General features: G+C 52.9%; 8 protein-coding genes across 8 annotated transcripts; 2 read left to right on the top strand and 6 right to left on the bottom strand.

Annotated features, from left to right (window-relative positions):
- Positions 1-425: 425 nt before the first annotated feature.
- Positions 426-1,607, bottom strand: J4E86_000793 (uncharacterized protein; the record flags this gene model as incomplete). The annotated part of the gene is made up of 3 exons (XM_051441366.1): positions 426-770; positions 822-1,342; positions 1,397-1,607. 3 exons carry the CDS (start codon positions 1,605-1,607, stop codon positions 426-428), a joined length of 1,077 nt encoding a protein of 358 aa, XP_051307537.1.
- Positions 1,608-2,346: 739 nt separating this feature from the next.
- On the bottom strand, positions 2,347-3,521 carry RPL9B (60S ribosomal protein L9B; the record flags this gene model as incomplete). Its single annotated transcript, XM_051441365.1, has 8 exons — positions 2,347-2,475; positions 2,526-2,691; positions 2,864-2,925; positions 2,990-3,073; positions 3,127-3,174; positions 3,230-3,237; positions 3,292-3,365; positions 3,511-3,521. The coding sequence occupies 8 exons, from the start codon at positions 3,519-3,521 to the stop codon at positions 2,347-2,349; spliced, it is 582 nt and encodes a 193-aa protein (XP_051307536.1).
- Positions 3,522-3,737: 216 nt separating this feature from the next.
- Positions 3,738-4,485, top strand: J4E86_000791 (uncharacterized protein; the record flags this gene model as incomplete). Its single annotated transcript, XM_051441364.1, has 2 exons — positions 3,738-4,263; positions 4,316-4,485. 2 exons carry the CDS (start codon positions 3,738-3,740, stop codon positions 4,483-4,485), a joined length of 696 nt encoding a protein of 231 aa, XP_051307535.1.
- Positions 4,486-4,883: 398 nt separating this feature from the next.
- On the bottom strand, positions 4,884-5,958 carry J4E86_000790 (uncharacterized protein; the record flags this gene model as incomplete). The annotated part of the gene is made up of 2 exons (XM_051441363.1): positions 4,884-5,869; positions 5,931-5,958. The coding sequence occupies 2 exons, from the start codon at positions 5,956-5,958 to the stop codon at positions 4,884-4,886; spliced, it is 1,014 nt and encodes a 337-aa protein (XP_051307534.1).
- A 1,387-nt stretch (positions 5,959-7,345) lies between these two features.
- On the bottom strand, positions 7,346-9,290 carry J4E86_000789 (uncharacterized protein; the record flags this gene model as incomplete). Its single annotated transcript, XM_051441362.1, has 3 exons — positions 7,346-8,300; positions 8,349-9,097; positions 9,159-9,290. 3 exons carry the CDS (start codon positions 9,288-9,290, stop codon positions 7,346-7,348), a joined length of 1,836 nt encoding a protein of 611 aa, XP_051307533.1.
- A 608-nt stretch (positions 9,291-9,898) lies between these two features.
- J4E86_000788 (uncharacterized protein) lies at positions 9,899-10,958 on the top strand (the record flags this gene model as incomplete). The annotated part of the gene is made up of 2 exons (XM_051441361.1): positions 9,899-9,960; positions 10,016-10,958. The coding sequence occupies 2 exons, from the start codon at positions 9,899-9,901 to the stop codon at positions 10,956-10,958; spliced, it is 1,005 nt and encodes a 334-aa protein (XP_051307532.1).
- A 69-nt stretch (positions 10,959-11,027) lies between these two features.
- On the bottom strand, positions 11,028-13,214 carry J4E86_000787 (uncharacterized protein; the record flags this gene model as incomplete). The annotated part of the gene is made up of 1 exon (XM_051441360.1): positions 11,028-13,214. One exon carries the CDS (start codon positions 13,212-13,214, stop codon positions 11,028-11,030), a length of 2,187 nt encoding a protein of 728 aa, XP_051307531.1.
- Positions 13,215-13,712: 498 nt separating this feature from the next.
- Positions 13,713-15,574, bottom strand: J4E86_000786 (uncharacterized protein; the record flags this gene model as incomplete). The annotated part of the gene is made up of 4 exons (XM_051441359.1): positions 13,713-14,020; positions 14,068-14,795; positions 14,849-15,198; positions 15,257-15,574. 4 exons carry the CDS (start codon positions 15,572-15,574, stop codon positions 13,713-13,715), a joined length of 1,704 nt encoding a protein of 567 aa, XP_051307530.1.
- Between the last annotated feature and the right edge of the window lie 2,085 nt (positions 15,575-17,659).

Here is a 17,659-nt window from a genome sequence, read left to right as displayed (position 1 = left end):
ATTCGCACTTCAATCTTCCCAAGTATCTATTGCCATTGCGTTGTTGCTCCGGAGCATCAGGCACGGTGGTGAGATAGATCGCGTGACCGACGTCATTGGCCGCTCGGCGACTGGACAAAGCGCGCATCGACGCGTATCATCTCAGCTCCGGGCCCTAATGCGGTCCGAGTGAATCAGAGATCCACTTGATTACTGCAAGGGCTCAAGGTCCACGCGGAGATGCATGTCAGCATTCTACTGGACTGTCCGCTTTCGCAAGATGATTCTGGGCTGCCTAGGTACTTAGGTATCCATATGGACTTTGTAATTACTCACTTGGAAAAGCAATATAGATGCATGATGACTTCGCATTTGACACCGCAACATTAATTGATATATCGCTTGTTGGCTCCGACCGCTATTATCGATGTTATTGCATGATTTGCCTATGAATGCCCAACAATCCTAACGGGCTCGTATAACTCCTCGAGGTACTTCTCCTCCTCCTCAGTCAACTCCTTGCCCCTCGCTGCAAGCGCTTCATCCATCCTGTCTGTGCTGGAGAAGCCGATGATTGGACTTGCGACACGCTTGTTGATCCATGCGAGGGCAACGTGGCTCATTTTCCAGTCATGCTTCTTCGCGATCTCTTCAACGCGAGCAATGATCTTCTTGTCAAGTTCAGTGTTACCAGAGGTTTGGTTACCGGCCTTCTGTTCGCCTTCTGAGCGAGTAGTCGAGCCGAATGCAGAGGGAGGGCGAGCGAGATGGCCACGGCAAAGAGGTGCCCACTGTCAAGCTGTTAGCAAAATATTGACTTTGTAGTTGAAAGGGAAGCATACCGGAATCAGACCAACACCAGTGTCATTGCAGAACCGGTTCATCTCGCGCTCTTCCTCACGGTAGAGCAGGTTGTAGTGGTTCTGCATGCTGATGAACTTTGTCCAGCCGTTCTTTTCGGCAGTGAACTGCATTTGCGCAAACTGCACTGCCCACATGGAGCTAGCACCGATGTATCGAACTTTCCCACTCTTGACCAGATCGTGCAGCGCCTCCATGGTCTCCTCGAGAGGCGTGTTTGGATCGAAGCGGTGAATCTGCAGAAGATCGATATAGTCCATGTCAAGACGCTTAAGCGACGCATTGACAGCGTTGAAGATGGCCTGCCGTGAGAGACCACCTTGGTTTACATAGTCTTTCAACTGAGGCAGCTCTTTGCCGTACTGGATGGTTCGCAGACCAGGGTCCTCGCCGACGTAGCCAAAGCATTTGGTGAGAATTACTAGCTTATCGCGAGGTAGGTTGTACTTCTTGATGGCCTTGCCAACCAGTTCCTCAGATACACCGTTGGAGTAAACATTGGCTTTATAAGCTGTCAGTAACTGTTGCAAGTACATGGCTGCTCTGTCAGTCTTACCTGTATCCCAAGTCGTCAGACCGCGATCGTATGCAGCCTTCAGCAGCGGTAGCGACTCTTCCTCTTCGATGACCCAGGGCTGCCATTTGGAACTTCCAATGCTCATAGCACCCAAGATGGGTACCGAGACCTTGAGACCGCTCTTTCCCAAGCGCTTATATTCAGCCTTGGACTCCTTGAGGAGCCCTTCAATATCGAGCTTGTCCGCCATGGTCGCAAATCAGTAGATCGGTTGCGGATTGGTGTTTAGTGGGGTCCTTGATGTTTCGCAGGGCTGTGGTGGGGCAAGCAACTGAGGTGTGAATAAACCAACAGCTGTATGGGCGACACGGTGCTCATATATTTCGCCATGACGGCACTTTCGCCGTGCCTGCACCACCTGCTTTCCAATCGAGGTTACAATGAGCTGTCATTGTCGGGCTTTGCGGCGATAGCCTCATCATTGTCCCGGTGGTAGATATTACAACGAACAACGATGCGGGGTTCAGGCACGACGAGCCGCCATGGATACGTCATGTGGAAATCCCACATCCGCGGGCAGTCCAGCCGCCAAAAGAGGCAGGAGGCGTCTCTTCGTGCATGGATAAAGAGATGGAACCGAATGATCATCAGATTCATGCTTACTCGTAATGTGATCTCATTCATAGTGTGCTAGGCTGGACTCCTCAGGCACGGGCTCACACCATGCAACATCAGCAAAGGCCAAAAAGCAGTCGCAGTTGTGTTGAAGTGAGTTTAGATCGTTCATGTCTCTTGGCAAGTATTGATCTTATTGACCTCTCATCACCTCACACTTCATCGTGAATGTGCCGGCGCGATTCCATCAAGTCATGGTGGTATTGTTTGAACATCGTTTTTGATCTTAGACCCCCAGGCGCCAACCGCATATGATGCAGAGAAGTTCATAGATGCTCATTGCCCGTAAAGAAACCCGTACTCCCCAGAACCGTTTACGCGTCCTCAACGATGTTGCCGCGCTCCGACACGTACAGACCGTCCAAGAACTTTCGGATATCCTTGTTGCGGACCTTGCAGATTTGCTGAATATCGGCGGCACCTTGGGAGACGTCCTCGAGCGACTGGGTGATCGTTAGCATTGCTTCGATCCATGTTGCGCAGCGGTCCTTACGTTTCCGGACAGCTCGAGCTGATCCTTCTGGTTCTTTGATGCCTCAACCTCAACACCGGGCCTCATGACGACCCTTCGTACGAGCTTCTCGCCGATGAAGTTCCTGATCTCAACCTCCCAGCAGTCGGTCTCCTTGTTCTTGTCCAGGTTGACGTTGATGGGGAAACTGGACATGATGTTAGTCATGTTCAACGATATGCAAAGGCCCGCCAAGAGCACGAGCCAATCTGGTGCGCCCAGCGCTCTGTCATCAGCCTCTCCGAGAGCGCTGGAAGTCTTGTCGGATGGAACATGCTCTGCGGCGAGTTCGGAAGAGATGTGCGATGGGTGCGACATACTGGGCATATACGTAACGCATCTTGTACTTGTAACCCTTGGTGACACCGATGATCAAGTTGTTCTACTCCAGTCAGCCCAGTCCTTCCTTCCTTGCCAGTATAGACTCGAGGGTGCGCGCGACGTACAATCAGGGTGCGGACAGTGCGGAGGGTGGCGACGCTCTTGCGGGAACCGTGGTGGAGCTCGATCTTGATGAGATTCTTCTTGGGCTGTTCCAGTCTTAGCATATGCCCCCGATGCGATGTGTGTGTTCCAAACGTACGTGCGTGAAGCTGACCGCCAAGTGACCGAGAGACTTTGTGAGCTTGCCCTGTGGAGTGTAAGAATCGGTTCGAGGATGGTAGAGGCTATTGCGGGCGGCTTACGCGAGGGCCTGTTGGATATGTCAGTGTTGTTTCTCTAGGGGTCCTCTACCATGCGCACTCACCCTCAACGAGAACATTTCTGTTCTTGATCTGGACCTTGACGCCCTCGGGGATCTCGAGCTCTTCCTCAGAGTGGCTGTTGCGCAAACGTCAGCATTGGATCCGGAATTTGATGTTTGTTGGCGGAGAAGTTCGGTATAGAGGCGTCCATTGACCGTTCGGAGGCAGAGAAAAACGTGCGATGCGGCGGCTTGGGAGTCGTGATCGAGGGATAGACGTACATGTACTTCATCTTGACGGTTGCTGCGGGTTAGCGGTGTTGTCGAGAAGCTGAAGTCGAATTGTCGAAATTGTGTGGGAGGCAGCGCGGACAAAACGATAGCCGAGCCACCGCTCTAGCCCGCTTTTGTGCGCACTAGTGCCGCCGTCTTCCTCGTCATATCCAAGAACACCAACTTCGCACATCCCGACGACTTGCGACTTTTGCTACTGCGATACGGGACTCGAAATGGCAGACGCCAATCCACACATTGCGCAGACGCTGCTGCATCGCGCATTTTCTCCCTCAACTGCAGAATCACACTACCACGAGCGCGTCATAAAGCGCCCCCTCCACGTTCGCGCAACCTCGCCTACGCCGTCTGCACGCGCAGTCCGCCGCCGCGCTCTCAACGAGCGCAACCAAGCCGCCAGGAAGCGCAGGAAGAACCAGCCTCGCCCGCTGTCCGCTGCGAAGAAGCGTGCACTGTGCCTGAACGAGATACCCAAGGAGCAACAGAAGTATGCCATCTACGACGGATTACACAATTTGTGGGTGGGTTACATGCGGGAGGTGCTAGGCCTGAACGACGCTGCGAGGAATGTGCTTGTCACGCCAAACGCAAGTGGGCAACTGCTTGCGACCGCCGACATGCACGGTGCACTCGTGAGTGTGGTAAGAAGTCGGTGCGTGAGCCGCGTAGGCTTGGAGGGCATCATCGTCCGTGATACAAGGTTCACATTCGAGATCATCACGAAGAACAACGCTGTGAAATGTAAGTCCTGTAGGCTAGACCCAGGTAAGTGGTAAGTATCTGACATTCTCAGCTATACCCAAGGAGCACACCGTCATCCGCTTTGAGTTGCCGCTTCCTGTTGAAGAAGGAAAGGAGCCCATGAAGCCACTGGTCTTTGAGCTCAACGCCGAACAATTTCAGACAAGAGCGGCTGATCGCGCGAACAAGAAGTTCAGAATGCACTACCAGCCTGACATATGAAGAGAGCACACAGCCATCTGCTGAACATTCCGATACCAACCCAGAGACGAGCTCGAGAACTCCTTGGAGTTCATGAGTCGACCAACAGCATTACCAGACATGCAGCCACCCCAGTATGAGGCTCAGAGAATAGTCATCAAGCGGCCTGCACCAGCAACGCATATCGTTATGCGACATGTGCTTGGAATCAAAGGAGACGCTGGGTGGCAAGAACCGATAAGGAAGTACACGTCTATCAACACAGACATGGCGAAGAGCAACAAGTTGAAAGACACAGTCAAAGTGGGCATGCAATTATGTCATTGAGTATGGTATCATCCCGATGGCGCTTCAAAGCGCCTCCCGCTAAATGCAATGGTATCATGAACAAACAACCTCTTCATCCGCGTTTCAAAATCTTACACGTTCGTCGCGACCCTTCCAGACTGGAAGTCCTCGGGCTTGAAATCTCTCAGCTCGGTCTCCCGTCCACTACTACCACCGTTCATCGAACTGATCTCATCCTTCTCTTTAACAGCCCTGCCCTTGTCCAGTCTACACCCTGTATAGCTCCTCGGCAGATAACGACCAGGATGCCACACAGCGAACACGACTAGTACAGCAAGTATGGGCGCGGCATCGAAGACCCAGAAGCACCATTCGTGACTCTGGAGATATGCTAGCCCGTAGTTGCGATCGTGTGGTATCTCGATGGTTCGGTAGAATGCCCGGCAGGCGATAAGGACGGAGGAGAGATTAATGGTGTACCCCAGTTTCCGCCAAAGGTGCAAATCTCCAAGGTCGTGTGCAGCCCAATGCCGGCTAATGTAGAAGTACCGCATGCTGATGATGGAAAAACTGAGGAAGCAGAGCAGTTGCATCACCAGACCCATGATGAGGATGATCCGCCCAGGCAGCGCTTTCCGTTCAGAAGCAGCAATGGTCCGGTTTCCTTGCGTGTCTTCATCATACTGCCGACTAATTTGACTCGCACCGACGAGTTGGACGAGGAAACTGAGGAGGTCGAAACACACAAAGTTGGCGGTAATCCACCTAGGGAAGCACCACAGCGTTTTGAAGTTGAGCGCATGGGTTGGGCAGGAAAACCATACTACGCGACTGAATGCCGTGTAGCATGCTGCAGCCAGGAAGCTGGGAGCGAGCAAGATCATGAGCCATGAGGCGAGGAAGGGTGACTCTCTGTGCTCGTCGTAGGCCGATACTAGGCGGCATATGAAGCCCAGATCGAGCATGATAATGGCGATGATGGCCGCCCAGAAGAAGTACGCCTTGTGGCGGACATATTGGTAAATCGAGTATGTGGAAAGTAACAGGACGACAATTGCGCCTGTTATGGCCAGGGGGTAAGAAGGGTCGTAGATGTAAGGGTTCAGGAAATTTTGGCCTGCGATGTGGTCAGCGACGATGTTGCGTTGCTGAGTAGTAGCAGACGGGGACGAACATACCAACTTGAGCCCGATTTGGCAACCCCATACTCGATCGCGCGTCTAAGACTGCGCTCACGACGTGCATTTTAGCAGACATATCCCGCTCCGCACAGGTCCACCTGTTTAAATCTCCGAGCGTAGTCGTTCGTCGATCACGGCAGCCCCAGTAGTCGTAATGGTCGCTCTTTCGCAAATGCCGATAGCGCGTCGCTCATGTCCCAGTCGCGGTCGCAGTGATGGTAACGCCACAACGTCGTGGTACAGCAACCTCGTCGCAAAAGGGCATGCTCGAACACCAGGGAAAAGAGCCAGCGGAGAAGCGACCCAGATAACAAAAGGCGGCGGTAACGCACGTTTTACCCAAGCCACGCCCGCCTGCGTTCTCCGCTTGCTAAGAGCACTCAAGGCCTTGGCAGTCCCTGGCCCTTTCCACTCCGCACGCACTGCGCGTCTCCTTTCCTCCATCTCCCACGTCCCCAGTCCGTCTCACATGTGCTGGCTAGGTAGGGCCGGGTAACCCGCGACACTTACGTCTTTAATGCGAGACGGGAGACGGATAAGGCGGGTATACACACCATGCAACGCAGTGCCGCGCGCACTACTGCTACCGACCCAGGCATCTCTCCCTTTGATATTAATTCGGTACACACACGTAGTCGTACCTCGCTCTTTCACGGTTGCACCCTCGAACGAAAGGCCCGGGAGCAAGCACACGCGTCAGGAATTACCACATGATCCGCCGGCGTGGCCTTGGCAAACCAACGAAAGCCATGGCGTGTGTCGCTGCCAAGGTGTTGGCAATGAGGCCGCTCGCCGAAGTAGCCGCACGCCGGGACTTCGCGTCTTACCAGACCCCACGGCGTGGTGTTGAGGCGTCGTCCAAGTATCTTTGTGGCGTATAGTCGTCGCGGCCAAGTAATATCCCGATGCAAACGTGAGCCGTGGCATTTCCTCGCTGCGCGATATTATCGGCGGATCGTTTGACCTTGGGCTACGTGCCTGGTTTCTGTGTTGTGGTGTTATCCTGGCTAAAGGCCAGCGAGTACGTTCTTGTGAAACTGAGGCGTCCAGGTGTGGCGCAGGCACGCCAAACATGGGCACAGGCGCGTCCTTGTGGCCTGCGCAAGCGCAGAATGCACTACCTTTCGCGATGAACGCCACTTGTTTAGGATCGAGAAAGTTCTAGGTGTGTAGCCTAAGTTTATTGAGATACACTGTATCTTGTCACCGCCTTCACGATAAATTACGTATTATGAGGGAACCTTGGCAAAACTGGAGAAACATCGTGGATTTCCCCCTTGAGATCTTAGTTTTCGAGCCAAACCTTGAATCACCCTAAGCAGCTGGGTACAAGACCCGACCAAAGTATCTCGAACTACCGTTTCATCACATCATCTCCACGAGAATTTATCGGCTTGCCTTCGCCTACCCGTCTACTCATCGTCAAACTCGTCGCCGGAAGCGATCTTATCCGTACTCTCCTTGTTCGAGCCATCAATCTCAGCCTCATCCTCGTCATCATCGAGACCCATGCCCTTCTTCAACCAGCGCACTTCCTTGGGCTTCCGCTCCATCCAGAGCTCGTTCGGGATCCAGGTATAGAAGCTGCACATGGTCTCCTTGATGTCGTCGAGAATGGTCATGCCGCCGGTGAGGTGCATGATGTTGGCGTCCATCTTCAGACCCACGAAACAGTCCTTGATGATGTCTTCCTCGATCCAGAATTCGTACTCTCTGCCGTCGCCAGCTTTGCGCGGCTTGCCGTTGGGATACTTGTTGTTGTCCTTGGGTAGGTCCCACTCATCACAGTCATCCGTGTACCAGGTCTTGCACAGGAGCTTGCCGAGAGGTTCAAGCTGGCCGAGCTTATGTTTGAAGAGCTTGCTCTGCTCTGCATATGCGGACTTCGTGTCGTCGTCAGGGAGTTGAACGGCGGTGACCTCAAGATAGGCAGTCTCTCTGCTGAGAACCTGCAGATCTCCAGACTCGAACATATCGTACTGCGCATCCGAGCCCAGAACCGCGATGCCAGTACCGAACTTGACCCTGGCCTCTTCCTTCCGGATACCGATCTCGGAAACAGTCAGGCCTTCCTTCTTGAGGTCCTCAGCCCACGACTTGTCGCCAGTATATATGTCGGCCTGAGCGCCACCGAAGACAACGCTAGCGGACTTGTTGAAGTCTCCGGGTAGGGCAAGACCTACGGAGTTGACCTTGGGAAGCTCCCGGTCGGCCTGGTCACAGATTTGGAGCGCAGTGGCAAGCTGATAGTCAAATTCGGGGCAGACACGGTGAAAGCGAAGATATCTGAAGAAAGAGCGGGGCACTTGACAAGCATTCTTGATGGCGTGCGAAGCATAGCCGTAGTGGGCAGGGTACCAAGATGATCTGTCATAGTCAACATCGCGTCAGGCAAGGTTGGGGTGGTAGGCTTACAGGAAAGCTTTGCAGACAGCTACAAAGTCAACAGCCCACCGCTTCTCATCGGACCGGTCCCAGGGTACGTTGTGGATGGCGAGGGCCCTCGCAATCTCCTCAGCACCCATCTCCTTCATGTCGTGCTTAGAGATTCCTTGGTACTGGCGAGGACCGGACTCTACTCCACCAAAGCGCATGAGCTTGTTAAAGACATGTGCGTACATCTCATGCATGCGACGCTTTTGCTTAAAGCGCTGGATGGCAATCTCAATGCGCTCAACGAACGACTTGTCTAGAGCGTACATTTCCTCTTCCTCGGCGGCTTCGTCAGGAGTGAGAGTAGGCTCCATGTACGCCTTTTCAAATCCGGTAGCCTTCAGCATGTTCTTGGACACTCCTTCAGGGTGCTTGATCTTGGCCTGAGGGAGTAGTGGTACTGGGTACTGGGCGGGCTGCTGAGCCTTGGCCTTCCGTGATCCTGGGGCATAGGCGATGTCGTTATCGTCGTCGGCATCGAAGTAATCTGGATCCAGGATGCACTTCCCGGTTAGAGGAACCTTGCGCTTGATGGTCTTTCCGTCAGCAGAGACTTCCAAGAAGGCGCTCAGTCGAAGAGCCGCAGAAACTAGGGACTTGGGCTTGTATTTTCGCATCTTTTGAAAACCACAGATCCGACTGACGGAGACGGGGATGTTCTCACGCCCGCCACAGCACTGTAACATGTGCTTGTCGGTAGGGAGATTCTCATCGGAAAAGTAGAACTCCACCTTGAAGAACGATTAGTTGATCTGAAAAACTTACCGCGAGACTGGGGACTGGGAAACGTACTTGACGACGGATCTCTGCCCCATCTGGGTGGTCCAGCACAGTGCTGGTGACTTGAGAAGTGGCAGTGATGTTGGTGGAGGCTCCATTGGGAGGTCCTGCGTCCACAGAAGGTGCTGCAATTGCGGTTGCCATGGTTGCTACTCTCTGTATTGAGGTTCGGGGATATCAAGAGCTGACTGAAAGAGACTTGAGGTTATAGAGGGTGATATAGAGAGGATTGGGCATGGGATGTCGGCGCGCTAGTGAGGCAGCTGCAAACCATGCCTCGTGGGTGACTGCGCTGGACCTGGCCCCGGGGGGGTGAGAGAGCGCGACTAGCCCATACTGACGGTCGTAGCTTCCTATTACGGACTTTTCGTTCATACAAACGCCTCATACGGTGAATGCATCGCCAAAGATTTGACGGATGCGGGCAGCACCACGGTGAGATGTCGACTTGGTTAATTGCGACGCATGCGACATCTCCTCGGGCGTGCTGCCACGAGAGTTGAGCGAGATCATATCTGCAATAGAATTTCACATTGTGCCCGGCAATAGAGTCGTGTAGAAGACGTACTCATGCTACTGGATGATATCAAGCACACGAATAATGAATTTCATGATGACAGCATTATCTGACTCGTAACGGAGGACCCTGAAACACCCGTGGGGCCAGCCCACCATGTATCTTCCACCTAAACAACAGCCACGAGTATAACAGCTCTGGTACCCGACCAAACGCTCCGTACAGACCAAGAAACATGGCCTCCAAACAATATGACGCGTCGAAACTCGTAGCATATGGCAGTGCTGCTGCTGGCCAGTAAGTCACTGCCGGTTGCCTGTCAGCCTCGTGTACCAGACTAACACAACACCAGCGACGGCGTGCTCAGCGACCCATCCGGCGGCGTAGTAGTAAAACCATGCACCCTCGCTGAAATTGACTTCTACGAATCCCTCGCCGACCACCCAGACCTCGCGCGCCATCTCCCCACCTTCATGGGCCAGCTCTCCCTCTCAGCCGACCAGACCACCGCTACCGAGTCCGTCGAAAGCGGCACCATACAAACGGCCGATGGTACAATCGAGCGCCTGCATGGCAAGAAGCTCGCGACCGATCTTCACATAGTACTAGAGAACATTACACACGGCTTCAAGAAGCCGAATGTTCTGGATCTGAAGCTTGGCGCGCAGTTGTGGGACGAGGCTGCGAAGCCGGAAAAGAGAGCGCGGCTAGATGCTGTGAGCAAAGAGACTACAAGCGGCAGCCTGGGTTTCCGGATAGCAGGCATGCGCACATACAAGGGAGCTGAGGTACCTGAGGTTCCGGAAGATCTCAAGGAGTATGTTGAGACGGATAACGAGGGCGGCTATTGGGTGTACAACAAGATGTATGGACGCAAGTTTAGCGCCGAAGGTGTTAGTGAGGGCTTCACAGACTACATCTTTCCCGGCGCCAAGTCAGAAGCGGAGCTTGACCGGGCGAGGGAGGTGCTCGCTTACTTTTTGGGTGAGGTCAAGGACATTCAAGAGGTCTTCGAAAGCAAAGAGAGCAGGATGTACAGCGCAAGCATACTATTGGTTTATGAGGGTGATGTAGAAGAGTATGCGAACACCAAGCAGAAGCTACGTTCCGCGCATCCCGAAGACGAGGATGAGGATGACGAGGAGACTGTGCCTAAGCTAGCCGAAGTCAAGATGATTGACTTTGCACATGCGACGTGGACACCAGGGCAAGGGCCGGACGAGAACGCGCTGCAGGGTATGAGGAGCACGGCAAAGATATTGAAGGAGTTGTTAGACAAGGCGCAACACGACTAGTTCATCTGTTGGGAGCCCAGAACATAGACAATGTATACCCAGAAGCACAGCTTAATACTATTACCGAGTCTAACTATTCCCTAGTAGTGTATCATCCCAGTTTCCGACTCCCCCCATCAGTGACTCAAAAAAAGCTGCGTCTACACCTTGAAGCGCCCAATCATCCGTTCCGGCGGCCCACCCTGGATAATATTGCGACGTGTCGAAGATATCATCAGAAAGTGCTAGTGGTGGCTGTATCGACTGAGGGTGCTGCGTGCCAGAGTCCGGTACCAGCAGAGTGGATGACGGATTGCCGTTAATATCCTGACCGAAGACAGAAATGTTGTCATCGACACCTACCGGGTTCGAAGAAGAGGGTACATCAAGCATTGCCGCAGTAGAAGTCTGGGACCCTGGCCATTGCTTCGTGATGCCGTTCGCACCAATCTTGATGATCCCAAAATATGGAATCGAGAGCTGAAATTGTTCGCCGCAGCCCTCTTCAAGCCGATTAACCGTGCTCTCGCTGCTGTGACTGAATCCACGCGCGGCGTCGCTTTCAATCAGCAGCAAGTTACGAAGTTGCTCAGCGCTCTTGCCCGTGAGAGGATCGTTCGTTTGTGTCTCGACAAGTTCCAGCTTTTCTACGAGTTGCTCCACCATTGCGCGATCACCGGGTCGCTGGTGAACTAGAAAACTTTGGTCCTTCCAGCGCCTGCTGTCTATGTGCGCGATCAGTATTGTCATACCCGCCATTAGCGCGAAGAAGTCGGCTGTATGACACGATTGGGTGGAGATTGGCCGGAAGTTGTGGAATGCGACGAATCTTGTGAGAATCTCTCTGGCCGCGTTGATGCAGGTGATCTTGGCGTACATGTGGAAGTCAGATCCTGTAGCGCAGCGTATGAGGAAAGGCAGATGGAGAAGATGAAGCAGGTTGTACTGGTAGATCTGACTTCGAAGCCGCATTAGTTCCTCAAAAGTTTCTTTCGCATTCGGCTGGAGACCAGTGAAACTGGGCGCGAGCCAGTATTTGTCTGGAACTAATGCCGCGACGTTCTGGAGGTCGCGGTCTATTTTACGGGTAGCCTCGATATTCTGGTGTGGATCTCCTCGGTTGCGGTCAACGATACCAGCCGCAATGAGCGTATGTGCTCGATCGATCTGGCAGCTTACACTGGTCCCAGGACTGGAGTTCTCCACGCTCATCTTTTGGCCCCCATGAGGTAGGCCAAGCATCAGGCTAAGATAGCTGTCCATATGAACAATCCGAAACCAAAGGAACTTAGCATCCACCCTGTGCTTGCTCTCGAGATACTTGACTGGCGGAGGGCTAGACGTATCCAGTCTCATCAGCTGCGCAAACACCATGGCTCTTCTGAAAGCGATCCAAGCTCGTCGAAGGTTGCCGGCGTTAGATTGGAAGGTGGCTTCGTAAACGATACATTCTAGTCCTTCGATGCAGCCTATTAGATGGTCTTTGGTGACGACCATACGAACAACTGTTTCCACCAAGCGAGTGGCAAGGACGCCTGGATCCCCCGAGATGCAGTCGCCCTTGTTGCACCGAAAGTACTGTAGCATGAGGGCGAGGATGAGCATATGCCTCGCGATCAGAACCGGAGGTGTACGCGAACTGTCAGGAATTGTAGCCAGATCGTCGGCAATGTCCAATGATTCGTTTTGTGAGGGGTCGATGGATGTCGTGAGACATTGGTAGCTGTACAAGGTTGCGTTGCGATCGGTCTTGCACAAGAGCTCCAGATCTTGTTGCGGTGGATACGCTCGACGTAGGGCGGACGATATACTCTCGCCGTCTTCCGTTTGTAGAAGAGGTTGTTCCGGTGTCAGTGCGGCTGAGCTAGGGGTTGGAAGTTGCACATGGCTGATTGTGGCGTCGTCTCCTGGATGTTCCGATCGCGCAAGCAATGCTTCTGCCCTTTGCAAGCGTTGGAGAAGCTGCTCATATGGAATATCAGGAGGATTGGCGATATTGTTTGAGCCTCTACTAGGACGCAGCATTGATGCTTCTAGACTGCTGTCGTTGCGTCCCAGGAATTCCTCTTCCGGCTCATTTTGGAGAACGCATGGCACCTTCCGACGGCGACATGCTACACATATGGTGTCAGATGTCGCATCGAATGTGCATCTGACCTTTCGCTTCTTGCAATGCCAGCAGCTTGTTGTTCCTTTCCGAAGTTTGCGCCGCTTGCTGTGAGGCTCGAAGTTGGTGGTGTCGGCGTCATTGACGGATGATCCCGGTGAGCCTTCCATGGCTGGCAACAGTAGCCTGAGCTGAGGGCGCGGTACCTCTCGAGCAAAGCGACCCAACGTATGGCACGCTGGGTTCTAGTGAATCTGTTGCTGGCATCGTATCACAAACAGATGCGATGTTGGTGACATGGGCAGCAGTTAGTAAGTTAGGGGCGAAAGGGGAAGAGTGAGGGCGATCACCGAGACCTCGGCGGAAGGTTCTCCGCCGAACACATCCTTCAGGCATCAGCAAGGCCACCACCCAGCCACCACATCATTGAGTCGATGCGCAACGGACTTTCGTTGGCCTGGCTAGAAAGCGGTCGCGTTTTGATTACAATTCTTTGAATATCTCTACTATTACAAGATCAGACAACATACATGCCTCAAACGTGTCAAGGCGATGCATGTCCAAGAGTACAATCTAGGTATCTCAAGCACAACCTTAGCGATAGCGTCGCATTAGTAGCAAGGGCGGGGAACTCATTGTACGTCCTACCAAGACGTAGCGCATGTAATTTACGCAGCTCCGGCCTGCACCTTCTCCATGTTCAGCTTCTTGAAGGGTACCAACATGGCAGCCACGGCAGCTGCACCAGCCAAAGCTGTCGCAATAGCGAGCGCGACCTTGATGCCCGCCATGTATGCGACCACTATGCCTGCTATGTCTTCTGCAGCGAAATTGTTTCGAAGCTGCGTCGCTCCGGATCCGACCACCGCCAGCGGATTCACGTTCGGTGCTGTGCTCGCAAGCGTGTTGATCATGCGATTGACAAATCCAGACTGAGCCGCAGTCAACGAGAATGCACCGCCGATGGTTTGGAAAACTGCGATGTGTTAGATAATTCCATATGAAAAGAGCTGATTTGCATACAAAAGATCGTTGCCGTCGCTGAAGACATGTCCTCTGCCCTTGCATTGGCCTGACTAGTGTTGATAGCCATTTGAAAGCCCAGACCGACTGCGATGCCGTAAAAGGCCTGATAGCCAATCCAGTTACCCAGCCCAGTACCAATGTCGAACGTATACATTAGACCGGTAGCGATAGTCGCTAGAAAGGCACCGCCAACCATGAAAGGTGCAGCATAACCTGTCTTTGAGACAACGCCGCCACTGACGATGCTACCCAACACCATGGCGAGGACCAGTGGAAGGTTCAGCACACCCGAATTGATTGCGCTACGGTTGTCGACGCTCTGAAAATAGAGAGGTAGGTAGTACAGCAAGACGAGATATGATGATGAGAAGAAGAAGATGAAGGCAGATGGCTGCCATAGTGTTCGCTCGCGGAGAAGTCGGGGCGGAAGCATCGAACGCTCGCCGTTGAAGATCTCCCATGTAATGAAGGTAATTGCGATAACGATGAAGCCTACTAATAGACCGATGACGTAGCTGCTGTTCCAAGGTCGCTTCTGGCCGCCATTTTCGAATGCTAAGATGTATGCAACGATGCCACCCATGACGAGCGCAATGCCGAGAGGATCCATTTGCAAGAGCTTTTCCTTCCAAGTCGCTTGGGTAATGACAGCTTGTGGTGGAGTCTTGTAAGTGAATAGGATCAGTGCTGCAGAGGCGCCGCCGATAGGAAGGTTGATGTAGAAGCTGTGCCATAATTAGCATGTGAGCGGAACAGTCATGAGAAAACATGAACCTACCACCATCGCCAGCTCACTGTGTCTGCGAAGACTCCTCCCAAAAGCGGACCGACGACGCTAGAAAGGCCATATACAGCACCAACAATCCCCATTAGAGCTGGTCGCCGTTTAGGCTCTGCCGCGAACGCCGCCATAGTGAACGCCCCAGTTACTACGCCGGCGGAGCCGACACCAGCGATTGCGCGGCCAACGACGAAAGTTATAGAATTTGGAGCGACGGCGCAGATCAAGCTTCCCATTTCAAAGACGAAGATGGCACCTAGGAAGGACCACTTGAGTGGGAAGTAGCGGTAGAACTTGCCAGACATGGACTGGAAACCGCCGAACGTCATGAAATACGCGGAACCATACTAAGACATGTTAGTATTCAAGCACTCGAGTAGCCAGAGCGAGAGTGTAAAAGCTCACCCATGAAACCATGTTAAGACCTCCAAATTCGTCTGTGATCTTAGGAATGGCTGTTCCAAGAATTGTCATATCCAGGGCTGTAAGAAAGACTGCGCAGAGTATGGCAATCAATATGGGCACCAGCAGTATGCCACTCGGATATTCTTCTTTGATATCATCGGGCTTCTCGTCTTGTTCAGATTTGACATCTTCCTCGATGCCTTGGTTGTTCTGCTGCTGCGTCTTCTCCTCAGCGATGTCTTCTGGTTTCACGACGCCACCAGCCGATTGTGCTGTTGCATCGAATGCGATCGAGGTGTGGAAGTTGTGTTCGTTCATCGTGTGCATCTGGAGTCGAAACTAAGGACGATGTTGGCGCGAGTGTTAAGGGGACAATTTGCAGCGGTAAAGGAGAGTGGAAGAAGTGCCACACATATACTGATGTACGGACGAATACATGATTCGGTTCTTCGAGCAAAGCTCCGACTTCTTTGGCTGAGTAAATGTTCGTCGGAGGGCGAATGGAGGGCGAACGCTTGGCACATGCTTCCGCCGAAGGTTTCGGCGGAAGCGATCTGCAGCCTACATTAATATAGAAACATACGAAATAAGTAAGCTAACGTTAACATAGGCCCTAGACCTATTTAGTTTTTCTTTTCTTGTATGGTGCTTGTGTAAGACGGCCCTGTTAGTCGGATGCCGAGGTCGGGAGCTGGTGAGGTCCCCCAATACGGCATGCGAGAAGAAGATCTTCCCATAGGCAGCTTCCGACGTCCAATGTGCGTTGTTGTCCAAGGTTTGGTCTGAAATCGTGGTGCACGTTCAAGAATCGTCCACCAGCGGAACTGAGTGGCGCGCATTGTCGTCGCAGTAAGTAAACAGACATATGTTTTGTAAGAGAGGTGGTGCATTGCGGGTTGCTATTTGTGGTTAGTCAGCGCTTCATTAAGATTCGTGATGCCACCTCTTCCTCTTCACACATCTACCCCTTCCACGTTACAATGTCGCCAGATCTCCGTTCAAAGATACTTCTTCCGCTTTACATTTACCCCCATCCGGGTGCATGGGATCCTCTCTATACAGCGTAGTGTTTCCTTCACCGCTAACACGAAGTTTCACTGACTTCTCTCAGCATCGCCGCGGCGCCGGATGTTCAGTTTCTGGTAATCGTCAATCCAAACAGCGGACCGGGTGCTGCACCGTGGTGGCCGAATGAGGACTATCTCCGGGAGATACCGCGGCTAAATGCATTGCCGAACGTCACCACCCTGGGCTACGTGCGTACAACCTATTGCAAACGGCCTGTTCAAGACATCCTTGATGATATCGAATCGTATGATAGAAGAGGTCGAGAGAACAGTGGGTATAGAGTGGACGGCATCTTCCTTGATGAAACAGTGAATTTGTACTCGGAGGAAGTCAAGAGCTACCTCGACACCGTTGATCGCAGAGCGCATGTCCTTGCTGGCGTCGCGGAGGAGAGAATGGCAAGTCTTTATTTATCCATGCTGGACAGATAAGAGTTACCCAAGCTGACTAGGCCAAGATCATTCATAATCCTGGCACAGCAGTCAGTACTGAGCTTGCGACTCCGGGACCAGAGATCACAGTAGTCGTGGAAACAGCCTACAAGGAGTTCGTGACCGAAGAGTACCAAGAGTGGCTTGCTACTTCGCCGTACGAACGGTCTCGTACTGCGTATATGATACATTCAGTTCCGCAAAAAGATGTCGAACCGTTGACAAGAGCGCTGCGTGAACGGGCCGCGTACTTGTTTGTGACCAGTGCGTCCTGCGACTTCTACGGGCAGTTTGCCGAAAGCTGGCCTAAATTTGTCGCCTCGCTAGCACGGCCCTGAACGCAAAGGCAGTCAAATTTCTTGAGCGTTCGTTGCGATGGTCGGTGGCCGTGTTGGAAGAAGTCGCAGAAGGTGCACATCTATGCAAACCTTTCTCCATGAGCAGGCGTCGTTTCCTTGGACTGTTTGACGGTCAGGAGCCGCTTGATGTCGCGATTGCTTGGGTTCCGGACAGTCTTATGACTACGCCTTTGAACCTAGTCCGCTAGTTCTCCGACCGTTCTCTTTCTTGCTCTCCTAAGGCTTCCTCGATAGTAGCCCATATCCTACACCTGTTCCAAAGTCCGTCAGGCACGTCAAGTAGACGCTCGTCGCATCCACTGACCCGAAAGCGTTTCTTCGCAAGAAGCTTCGCGGCAAACTTCCAGTCCCAGCAAGCAGTAGGGTCCAGAAGTGCTGCATGTGGAGTAGTAAGATGCTGCTCGATCCACTTTGTGTCCAGATCCCAAACATGTGGATGTAGACTTCCGTCCCGAAGGCTGTCTCGCCAGAAAGCGGAATCGAGTGGTATCTGCAGAGCCAGCATCTTTGAGGTACAATGTAGTGCTATGACAGACTGTATTGGA

The sequence above is a fragment of the Alternaria arbusti genome (assembly GCF_024043155.1).
Source record: "Alternaria arbusti strain BMP 1465 chromosome Unknown scaffold_1, whole genome shotgun sequence".
NCBI classification, from domain to species: domain Eukaryota; kingdom Fungi; phylum Ascomycota; class Dothideomycetes; order Pleosporales; family Pleosporaceae; genus Alternaria; species Alternaria arbusti.
The sequence above is the reverse complement of the archived record's forward strand: the minus strand, read 5'-3'. Positions and strand labels throughout refer to the sequence as shown.